The 12,006-nt window shown below is 40.8% G+C and overlaps 1 protein-coding gene across 6 annotated transcripts in view; it reads left to right on the plus strand.

Moving 5' to 3' along the window:
• Positions 1-26: 26 nt before the first annotated feature.
• Positions 27-12,006, plus strand: part of Lias (lipoic acid synthetase) — a 21,478-nt gene continuing 9,498 nt past the window's right edge. Inside the window, exons 1-7 of one of the 6 annotated variants that reach the window (XM_008833240.3) lie at positions 39-187; positions 749-921; positions 2,535-2,628; positions 5,167-5,247; positions 8,161-8,317; positions 8,393-8,450; positions 11,042-11,170. In XM_008833240.3, the coding sequence (XP_008831462.1) occupies positions 143-187; positions 749-921; positions 2,535-2,628; positions 5,167-5,247; positions 8,161-8,317; positions 8,393-8,450; positions 11,042-11,170 (737 nt within the window). In that variant the 5' untranslated portion in view covers positions 39-142. Of the gene's footprint in view, positions 188-748; positions 922-2,534; positions 2,629-5,166; positions 5,248-8,160; positions 8,318-8,392; positions 8,451-11,041; positions 11,171-12,006 lie in introns of all 6 variants that reach the window. The other 5 variants (XM_008833239.3, XR_607273.2, XM_017798199.2 and 2 more) reach the window with 5 other exon arrangements.

Here is a 12,006-nt window from a genome sequence, read left to right on the forward strand (position 1 = left end):
AATTGCCGAGCGGGTCAAGTCGCGCCGCGTCAGTGAGGCCCTGCGAGTGTTTTGTCATAAGGAATGCGACGGTTTTTCGATCCATCCAAGCTGGGAATTGCCGGTCGCTGGACCCCTCGGTTCTGCTAGGCCGAAGGAGGGGATGTCTCTACGCTGCGGGGATGCCGCCCGCAGTCTGGGGCCCCGGGTGAGCCGCGGGAAGGCTGCGCCCAAGACCAAAGCTAGGGGGAGTATCCCAAATATCCTTTTTAATGCCCCTGACTCGTCGAGATTTTTAAAAATCGCAGCTATGACATCTACTCCAAGTATTGTAATTGTGACTGAGAAACTTTTAGTACCTATCTTCAGAACGGAATACGTGAAAATGTGACGTGTTAGGCAGTTTCTCAGGTTTCCTAATTTAAACCTACCATTCAGCAGTTAACTTACTTTTTTAGGGTTGGTTTCTACTTTTCTCGGGGGAGGAGGAGAAGGGGAATACAACAGAGTTTCTCAGTCGGTGGCCCAGACTGGAGTCACGGCATTCCTCCTGCTTCAGTCTCCCGAGTACTGGAATTTACAGGTTTGAGCCATCACGCTCCGGGATTCTTTTGTCTTAAAGTCTTCTAGAGTCTAATCTCCTAAGCAGTTAGAGCGCCTGAATCGCTTGACGTAATTTCTGAATCAGTTCTTTGGCTTTGTTATTAAGATAGGTTAAAAGTATATTATTTTAGACCCCACTGAACGTTGTGATTAACGATTTCTTTAGGTCTTTGGAAGATATGTATACAGCCCAGTTAGAGCATTAAATTCCTTGCAAGATAAGCAAAAGGAATTTTTACAAAATGGCCCCGACCTTCAGGATTTTGTGTCTGGTGAGCTTGCAGACAAAAGTACCTGGGATGAATATAAGGGAAATTTAAAACGCCAGAAAGGAGAAAGGTAACTGAAAATTTGAGATCATTTTGGTGTCCCATCCTTTGATTTTTGTGCTTTTTTTTTCAGATGTAATCAAGCTCTGGGGTTGATTTTTAGTTCCAGACTTGTTGAATTTATCCAAAGGTCATTAGAAGTGATCACAAATCTAACTAGCACAAGTAAATGAGGCTGTTAGAATTATTTCATTTTGCTGTGCCCCTTAGCCATTTTTCTTCTTCCTTTGACCTGACCATTTTATGCTGCCATCTCCCCATTTTATACGCAGTATCCAACTGAGAAAGTGAAAGTTTTTCTCTGATGTAGACCTTTATAAAATTTTGTTAGTATATATATTGATTGTCTAACTTGTTCCTTTTCCCAGTAAGTTTACATATGGCCTATGGATATTTTGTTTTATTTTATTTTTTAATGGTGAAAGGTAGCCAGCATGGTGGCCTACACCTTTAATCCCAGCACTTGGGAGGTAGAGGTAGGCAGATCTCAAGGCCAGCTTGGTCTTCATAGCAATTTCCAGGCCAGCTAGGGCTACAACAGAGAGACCCTGTCTCAAAAACAAAACCTAAACAAAAATGCAGAAGAGACTGGCTTCAATCCTCAGCACCACAGAAAAAACAAAACAAGACAAAAAACCAACATAAAAGTGTTAAGGATTTTATGGAGAGGGTAAATTGTTCTCAAAAGCACTTATCAGCTGGGCATGGTGGCCCACGCCTTTAATCCGAGCACTTGGGAGGCAGAGGCAGGCAGATCTCTGTGAGTTCAAGGCCAGCCTGGTCTACATAGTTACATAGTTCCAGGACAGCTGGGCCTGCAGGGAGACCCTGTCTCAAAAAAACCCAAAAGAAAAAAAAAACAAAAAAAAAAACTTGTCACTTTTTTTTTTTTTTGTCTTTTTGAGTCAGAGTCTCCCTGTAGGCCAGCTGGCAGATCAGCCTGCCTCTGCCTCCCAAGTGCTGGGACTAAAGGTATGTACCACCACACCCAGCTATATCAAATTATTTCTAAGTCACAAATCACAAATGAATGGGAAACCAAGGCTATAGTTTCCAATTTTAGACTTTTTGTTGTTGTTGTTCTTTTATTTTGTTGTTTCTTTGGTCTATAATGTTCAGGTTTTTTTAAGTCAAAGTTTCATTTATATAGCCCAGGCTAGCCTGGAACTCATCTATCTAGCTTCCTACCTCCACCTTCCAAATTTTAGGATTACAAGCATGGACCACCACAGCTGACAAATTTCTCCCTTTATTAATGACTACAGAATCTAGAGGAGATATTGTGTTGTTGGGTGGGGTCCTCCCTTCTTCTGAATTAATACGGTCATTTGTAGTATTCACAGGGAATGACATACTAAAAACTTACACATTCTTTTATTAGAGTAGTGTAGCAATGTACCTTTGCCAAAGGTAGATATCAGCTTAGTGCCTGTTAGACTCTATCTTCAGTGTTTTCTCAAATAGTTTGGACATACCTAAACTTGAGTCTTTGTTTTTATTCCTGTGACACAATTGAGTTAGTCCAGGAAAATGAAAAAGTTATATTGAGAAATTGTAATACAACAAACCTAAGTGATTTTGCAGGCTGTTTGTTACTATATAGTTCTCTTTGGCTTTCCTCAGGTTAAGACTACCTCCATGGCTAAAGACAGAGATACCCATGGGGAAAAATTATAATAAACTGAAAAATACATTGCGGAATTTAAATCTCCATACAGTAAGTTGTCAGTCTATTCCCTCTCCCTTTTATTTGTTTATGTTTTGTTTTGTTTTTGAGATAGGGTCTTCCTGTAGCCCCAGCTAGCCTGGAACTTACTATGTAGACCAGGCCGGCCTCGATCTTATAGATATCCCTCTGCCTCTGCCTTTTGAGCACTGGGATTAAAGATGTGCACCACCATACCTGGCCTTCCCTCTCCATTTTAATCAAAGGCTATAATATTTCTATGTATTTGTTTTTTAAAAATTTTATTATTTTTGTTTTCTGTGTATGAGTGTATTACCTGCATGTATGTAAGTGCACCTATGTTGTGCATGCCTGAGGAGATCAGAAAAGATTGTTGGATAACCCTGGAACTGGAGTTATAGATGACTGTTAGGCTCTGTATGGGTGCTGAGAATTGAACCCAGGTCATCTGCAAGAGCAACCAGTGCTCTTAACCACTGAACTGTCTTCTCCAGCCCCAATATTGCTGCATATTTGTGATGACAAAAAAAAGACAAAACCTTTTTTAGACAAAAAAATTATTTATTTATTTATTTATTTTGAGACAGGGTCTTACTGTGTAGCATAGGCTAGTCCAGAACTTGCTATGTAGACCAGGCTAGTCTCAAACTTACCTTTATCCTGCCTCAACTTGAATTGCAGGGTGTGTGCCACCAGACTAGGCGAAAAATTCTTTTTTATTATGTAAATAATAGCAAAAAGGTAAGTATAGATGATAAGTGATACAGCTCATAGACATTTAGGGACTGAGAGTATAGCTCCATGGTGGAGTGCTTGCTTAGCCTGTGTCAAGCCAAGTTCAATCCCCAGACCCTCTGTATATTTAAATACATTTTTCCTGCAAAAAGAACCAAAACATGATTATATTTCTTTTTTTTGTTTTTGGACTTTTTGAGATCCGAGTGCCTCTGCCTCCCAAGTGTTGGGATCAAAGGCATTCAAAGGCATGCCCAACTGATTATATTTCTTTTTTTGTTTGCTTTTAGTTTTTTTGAGACAGGGCCTGGAACTCACTACATAGACCAGGCTAACCAGGCTCACAGAAGTCCACCTGCCTCTACCTCTCAAGTGCTGGGGTCAAAGGCGTTTGTCACTACGCCTGGCTGATTATAGTTCTTAACATTTTATTTAATAGTACAAAATAAAAAGATTTTTTTCTTCCCTTGCAAGTTAGGGAACAAGGGTTTTTGTTTGTTTATTTTAGGACAATATATGTGTATGTGTGTACTTTGAAATGGAGTCTGGCTTTGTTGTCCAGGATGGCCTCACTCTTGGGTACAAGCCTCAGCTTCCCGAGTAGCTGGAATACAGACCACTCTACCTGAGTTTTGCCTTTTTTTGTTTTTTTTTTTTGTGTGTGTATGACAGGGTCTCCCTGTAGCCCCAGCTAGCCTGAAATTGCTATGTAGACCAGGCTTGTCTCAAACAGAACAAAACAAAATAGTAATAATAAATAAATAAATATTTTAAAATGAAAAGGAAAGAAATTAAGTACATGCCTGTTGGAAAAAGTATAAAATTAAATAGGAAACTCTATCACCTCTACAACCCCAAACATTGACCCTACCACTTTATATATCCTTTGAGACCTTTTTCTGTGTACATATAGAATGCACATGTTTTCATACGGTTCTACATTCAAAAATAAGACCCTAATATATTTAATTTGGCTTTTTCTAGTGCCAAGGATTGAACCAGGGCCCTGTGTATGCTAGACAAGCACTCTACTATTGAACTACATACATCCCCAGCACTTAAAAGCATATTTTTAAAAAGATTTATTTTTATTTTATTTGTATGAGTGTTTTGCCTGATTGACTGATCTATCTATGTATATATACCATATGCATGTACCTATCTATCTATACCAGATAGATATAGAGAGGCCAGAAGAGAGTTTCAGATTCCCTGAAACTGAAACTGGAATTACAGATGGTTATGATCTGCCATTAGGGTGTTGAGAACTGAACCTGGGTCCTCTGCAAAAGCAACAAGTGCTCTTAACTGGTGAGCCATCTCTCCAACCCTGATGAAAGCATTTTTGAAGAGTGAGTTTCTTCAGACATATATTAGAAACGATGGTTTAAAACACCTAATCCTTCTGGGCGTGGTGACACATGCTTTTAATCCCAGCACTTGGAAGGCAGAGACAGGCAGATCTTTGTAAGTTCCAGGCCAGCTGAGGCTACAGGGAAACCCTGTCTCAAAAAAACAAAACAAAAAACAAAAAAACCACTCAATCCTGGGGCTGGAGAGACGGCTCATCAGTTAAGAGCACTAACTGCTCTTGAAGAACCTGGGTTCAAATCACATGGCAGCTAACAGCCATCTGTAATTCCAGTTCCAAGGTATCTGAGGCCCTCTTCTGTCTTCTTCAGGCATACTTATATATATTCAGGCATAACACTCATCCACATAAATAATTCTTAAAGAAATTTAAGAACACCTAATTCTCATTGTTGTATATTGTACAATTGTTGAACATTGTAGATGTTTTCATCCTGATTGTATTGCTTTCCTTTGTCACAGGTATGTGAGGAAGCTCGATGTCCCAACATTGGAGAGTGCTGGGGAGGTGGAGAATATGCCACTGCCACTGCCACAATCATGGTAAGCCAACTCAGCCTCTTTATAAAGCTCAATTTTAGCCAAGCGTGGTGCACGCCTTTAAGCCCAGCACTTGGGAGGCAGAGGCAGGTGGATCTCTGTGAGTTCAAGGCCAGCCTGGTCTACATAGTGAGTTCAAGGCCAGCTAGGGCTACATAGTGAGATCCTGTCTCAAAAAACAAAAACAAACAAAAAACATACTTACCAATTACTAAGTAGTTACAAAAAAAGCTAACTATGAGTATGTTGTAAAGAATAACAATACGAGAGACTGATTGCTCTAGCTTGAGAGTAGGACTTTAGCATTATGATTGAAGCGCCTGTCTGTTCTACAAACTGTACTTTTTTTTTTTCTGTCTTTGAGACAGGGTCTCCCTGTAGCCCCAGCTGGCCTGGATTCACTTTTAAATATTTTATTTATTATGCCAGGCATGGTGGTGCACACCTTTAATCCCAGCACTTGGGAGGCAGATGCAGGTGGATCTCTGTGAGTTCAAGGCTGGCCTGGTCTACATAGTGAGTTCCAGGACAGCTGGGGCTACAGGGAGACCTGCATGTATGTGAGGGCACCTGTGTCTTGCAATGCAGCAGAGGTCAGAAGAGGACTTTGGATTCCCCTGGAACTGGAGTAAAGGATGGTTCGTGGCCGCCATGTGGGTGCTGGGAATCGAACCCGGGTCCTCTGCAAGAGCAGTCAATGCTCTTAACTGCTGAGCCATCTCTCTAGCCCCTAGAATCCTATTTTTTAAGATTAATTTAACTTTTTATTATTTTTTACTTACATGTATTGTGTGTGTCTGTGTGCATGTGTGCACATGAGTGCAGGTGCCTGTAGAAGCCAGAGGCATTGGATCCTTTTGGAACTGGAGTTAAGGTGGTTGTGAGCCTCCCAGTGTGGATGCTAGGGGACCAAACTAGGGTCCTCTGCAAGAGCAGTATGTGCTCCTAACTGCTGAGTCATCTCTCCAACCCCTGATTTATTTTATCTTTATGTATATGTGTGGCTATGTGCACATGAGTGCAGATGCCTGAGGCTCCCCCTGGAGCTTGAGTTACAGGCAGTTATGAGCTGCCTGATGTGGGTACTAGGATCCAAACTCATATCCTCCACAAAAGCTTTTAACTGCTATCTGTCCAGCCCCTAAGGTCCAATTTAAAATTTTGAGACAATGCCTCGCTAAGGAGCCCAAGCTGCCCTTGATCTTCCTGCCTCAATTTCTCAAGTGCTGGGATTACAGGCATGCACTACCATATCTGGCTTTAAGTTGAAATTTTGTTACTGTTATTGTGTGTGTATATGTGTGTGTGTGGACACATGTATGGGGAGCAGAGGACAACTTTGTGGAGTTAGTTCCCTCCTCCCTTTATGTGGGGTTTGGGCATCAAACTCAGGTTGCCATGCTTGCTCCGCAAGTACCTTTACCCATTGAGCCATCTTGCCAACCCTTTAAGTTGAGCTTTTTTAAAATAAAAAAAATTTTTTTTTTGGTCTTTTTGAGACAGGGTCTCCCTATAACTCCAGCTGGCCTGGAACTCACTATGTAGACCAGGCTGGCCTTGAACTCACAGAGATCCGCCTGCCTCTGCCTCTGCCTCCCGAGTGCTGGGACTAAGGATGTGCACCACCACACCTGGCTCTTAAAAAATATTTTATTTAATTTTATGTCTATCAGTATCAGTGTATTGCCTGAATGTGTGCAAGTGCACCCATGTCATGCAGTGCCTGCAGAGGTCAGAAGAGGGATTGGATCCCTTGGAATTGGAGTTACAGAATGTTGTTAGCCATCGTGTGGGTGCTGGGAATCAAACCTAGGTCTTTTGCAAAAGCAGCCAGTGCTCTTAACTGCTGAGTCATCTCTCCAGTCTCCTAAATTAATTGAGGTTTTGTTTATTTTATTTTTATTTTAATATTTTATTTATTAATTTTTATTTCTTTACCTGTATGAGTGTATTGCCTCTATGTATGCAAGTGCACCCATGTTATGCAGTGCCTGAAGAAGTCAGAAGAGGGCATTGGATCTCGTTGGAACTGAAGTTACGGATAATTGTTAGCAGCCATGTGGGTGCTGGGAATCAAACCTAGGTCCTCTACAAGAGCAGTGCTCTTAACCACTAAACCATCTCTCCAGCCCCCTAAATTGAGTTTCTTTTTTTTGGACTTTTTGAGACAGGGTCTCCCTTTAGCCCTAACTGGCCTGGATTAGCTATGGAGACCAGGCTGGCCTCGAACTCACAGAGATCTGCCTGCCTCTGCCTCCCGAGTGCTGGGCTTAAAGGCTTGTACCACCACACCCAGCGTAAATTGAGTTTTTAAAAAGGATTTATTTTTATTGTTATTTTGAAATTTTATTATTTATTTTTGTTTAGTTTTTTTACAGGTTCTCCCTAGTCCCATCCCACCTGGAACTCACTATGTAGACCAGGCTGGTCTCGATCTCACAGAGATATGCCTGCCTCTGCCCCCCACAAGGGCTGGGATTAAAGGCTTGAACCACCATGCTTGGCTATTTTTATATTTTTAATTTGTGTATGTGAATGTAGGTACCCTTGGAGGCCAGAGGTGTCAGATCCCCTGGAACTGGAGTTAAAGGGGGTTGTCAGCCTCCTGATGTGGGAACTGAACTTGAGTCCTCTGGAAGAGCAGCCAGTGTTCTTAACCACTGAGCCATTCTCCAGCCCCTAAATTGAATTTTAAAAATTCAGTTATGTGTCCCTTCCTGATCCCATACCTTCTCCAATTCCCTTAACACTATTCATTGAGTGTGTCATTTCCTTTTTTCCACATAAATTTCATAACTATATATTATTTAATTTTGAATGTTTTAGATTTTTTACAGTTTGTTCACATTGCCTCTTGTTTGTGTTCTTGAAGATCGTCTGCCTACTTGGCTTAAATTGTAACAATCTCTATTCTAGTTGATGGGTGACACATGTACAAGAGGTTGTAGATTTTGTTCTGTTAAGACTGCAAGAATTCCGCCTCCATTGGATGCCAGTGAGCCTTACAATACGGCCAAAGCAATTGCAGAGTGGGGTCTTGATTATGTTGTCCTGACATCGGTGGATCGAGATGGTTAGTAGTGTGTCATGTGATATTTACCAGAAATTGGCTTGTGCTTAACTTAGCACTAGCTTCTTTTCTTTCTAGATGTGCCTGACGGGGGAGCTGAGCACATTGCAAAGACTGTGTCATACTTGAAGGAAAGGTACTTGTTTTTGCATTTATTTATGTAGTTTAAAGGCCTTTTTGGACATAAGCAAATTCAGTTTAAGGTTTTTCCCTTAAAGCAGTGGTTATCAATATTTTGGAGATTTTATATCCTTCTGATAGTCTGCTGGGAAATTACTATTTCTTCAGAAAAAGCATATTCATGCACACATACACATTGGCAGATCATATTAGAGATTTAGTGGCATAACTATATCCTGGATCGTTAGTACATAGCCCACCCACCGCTCTGAACTTTGAATGATTTTCTTTTTTTCTTTATTTTTTGAGACAGGGTCTCCCTGTAGCTCCAGCTGGCCTGGAATTTGCTATGTAGACCAGGCTGGTCTTGAACTCACAGAGGCCTGCCTCTGCCTCCCAAGTGCTAGGATTAAAGGTGTGTGCCACCACACCTGGCTTGAGCTGTTTTTTTTTTTTTTTTTTTTTAATTTATACATATGCATGTGTGTCTCTGTTGGCACTGGGTTTTTAATAAATTATCATCTAAGCCTAGTTTAGTGGCTGAGGATACAGCTCAGTGGTTAAAATACTTGCCTAGCATGTCTGAGGCCCTAGGTTTGATGCCCCAAACCAAACACACCCACACACACAATTTTTTTTGTTCAGAATTTTTTTTGAGGCAGTGACTCCCTATAGTCCCAACTGGCCTGGAACTCACTATGTAGACCAGGCTGGCCTCAAACTCACAGAGATCCACCTCTCAAGTGCTGGGACCAACAGTGTGCACCACCACAAATTTTAATTAATTAAAATAAGATATGCTCCAACTTTGTTAAAATACATGTCATGATACAGAGTCTATCCATATTCAAATGTCCTGGCAATTTTACCCGTACTCTATATTTTTATTAATAGTTTAATCCCATACATATAAAAAGCATGCAATGAAATGCTTCTTCTAATCATGTAGTTATTAAAAATTAAAAAAAAATACAAAAAAGTACAAAACATTGACTTCTTAACTAAAAATGTAATACAAACCAATATGAAGAATTTTATCTATTGAAAAAAACATTAGAAAGGAACTAAGTTCATTTCTAGTGCTAGTGTAATTACTAGCTTACTGATGTTTTTCCATTGATTCCCCAATGTTATCTGTTTATTATAGTTTATTTAAAATATATATTTGTAGCATACTAAATTTTTTTTTCAGAAGCCACAAATGGATCTCTATTTGCAATTTTAAAGTCAGTTTCAGAGTTGTACGATATGCTCTTCTTTCCTCATCTCATGTTGGTGAGGGATGTGTGTGGTCTCAGGAGCAGCTCTACTCTGCCCCTGGGTTTGTGAACAGCACTGTGACCTAGTTCACAGTACAGTGCTCCACTGAATAGACACAGCCACGGGAGAAACAGGAAGATTAATGTTTAGCTTGAACTTCATTTAAACAAAACTCATGACTCAGCAACCCAGAAAAGTAGTTTTTAAAGCCCGTAACACTTGTGAAATGTTTGTCTAGGAGAGGCTAGAGGGATGCTGTTCGATGAATTGTGAAAGAAATCAGTTGAAACAAATGATATTTGCAGTCACAGAAAAAGTACTCCCAAACAAATATTTAATGGTTTCTATTTTAATTCCTTTAAATGATTTTTTGCTGTTGTTATTCTTTGTTGTTTTGTGGGGATTTTTTTGTTTTGTTTTGTCTTTTTGAAACGGTCTCCCTGTAGTCCCAGCTGACCTGGACTTGCTATGGAGACCAGACTTGACCTCTATCTCACAGAGATTGGCCTGTCTCTGCCTCCCAAGTGCTGAGACTAAAGGCATGGGCTACCCCCACCCAGCAGGTGATTTTATTTACTTGTTTTTGTTGGTTTGTTTTTGGTCTTTTTGAAACAGGGTCTCCCTGGAACTCACTATGTAGACCAGACTGACCTCAATTTCACAGATATCTGTCTTCCTCAGCCTCCTGAGCTGCGATTAAAGGCATGGGCCACCACACCTGGTATGATTTTATTTTTGATAACCCACTCTAATAAAGTTGGAAAGTGCATATGATCTCAGGCCAGATGTGGTGGTCCATGCCTTTAATTCTAGCACTCAGGAGGCAGAGGCAGGCCGATCTCTGTGAGTTCGAGGCCAGCCTGGTCTACATAGTCAGGCCAGCTGGGGCAGCAGAGAGACCCTGTCTAAAAAAGACCAAAAAAAAGTGTATATCATCTCAAGTTTTACTCTGATCGCTATTTGTTTTTTGTTTTGTTTTGTTTTTGGTCTTTTTGAGACAGGGTCTCTCTGTAGCCTCAGCTGGCCTGGAACTCACTATATAAACCAGGCTGGCCTCGAACTCACAGAGATCTACCTGAGTCTGTCTCCCAAGTTCTGGGACTAAAGGGGTGCGCCACCATGCCCGACTCTAGTTGCTATTTGTACATAGATGTGTTTAATCATCATGTGCATATAATCTGCTGCTCTGAGGGTTTTCATGCTCCTGTTCCTATATCCAAGCTCTTTTTAGCCAAGTTCTAAAGACTGCCCTGTCTAAGCTCACACTGAATCAGTGCTGATCATTTGTTAAACAACATTTCTCTCAGTCCTTTTCCTCAGTTTGATGTTTGTCTTTTTCCCTTCTAGGAATCCAAAAATTCTTGTGGAATGCCTCACCCCTGATTTCCGAGGAGATCTTAAATCAGTAGAAAAAGTTGCTCTGTCAGGATTAGATGTGTATGCACATAATGTAGAAACAGTTCCAGAACTTCAGAGGTGATTACATGTGCAGTTAACATTGGGAAATTCGACGGTCCCAGCATGCTGTGTTCTCACGGGTGAACTGTGGTGGCCTTCCTTTCTCGCTCCCTTCCCCCTTCTCTTTACCTCTTACTCCTTTCATTCTTTCCTTCCCCCTTTATGAAGCAATGAAAAATTAGAAAAGATGGCCAATAAAAATGCATAAACATCACAATGTTTCTAAATGGTGGTACCAGTTACTATCACTTTGCTGTTGTATTTACACCTATAAATGCATACATTAAGGTGGTAGTAACTGATATTAACTATATGGTTTGCAGGGAGAGTTGTTTTTTGTTTGTTTTATTGGTTTTTTTGAGACACGGTCTCCCTGTAGCCCCAGCTAATCTAGAACTTACTATGTAGACCAGACTGGCCTTCATCTCACAGAGCTCTGCTTGCCTCTCGCCCTGGAATGCTGGGATTAAAGGCATGGATCATCATGCCTGGCTTATTAACTATGTGGCTTTTTAGAAATTATTTATTTTTATTTTCTATGTGTGAGTGTTTTGCCAGCAAGTTTTACTCTGATCGCTACCTGTGTGTACAATGCCTGTGGAGGTCAGAAGAATGTGTCAGATCCCTTGGGCAGACAGCTGCCATGTGGGTGCTGGGAATGAACCCAGGTCTCCTGCAAGAGTAGCCAGTGATCTTAACCACTGAGCCATCTCTCCAGCCTCTAATAAATACTTTTCTTTTTCTTTATCAAGTATTTAGCTGTGGTCTTTTTTTTTTTTTTTTTTTTTTTTTTTTTTTTTTTGATTTTTTTTTTTTTTTTTGCCCCCAGGGCCCGGCAGACCCCCATGTAACCC

The sequence above is a fragment of the Nannospalax galili genome, unplaced genomic scaffold (genome assembly GCF_000622305.1).
Source record: "Nannospalax galili isolate Female #2095 unplaced genomic scaffold, S.galili_v1.0 scaffold236, whole genome shotgun sequence".
NCBI classification, from domain to species: Eukaryota; Metazoa; Chordata; class Mammalia; order Rodentia; family Spalacidae; genus Nannospalax; species Nannospalax galili.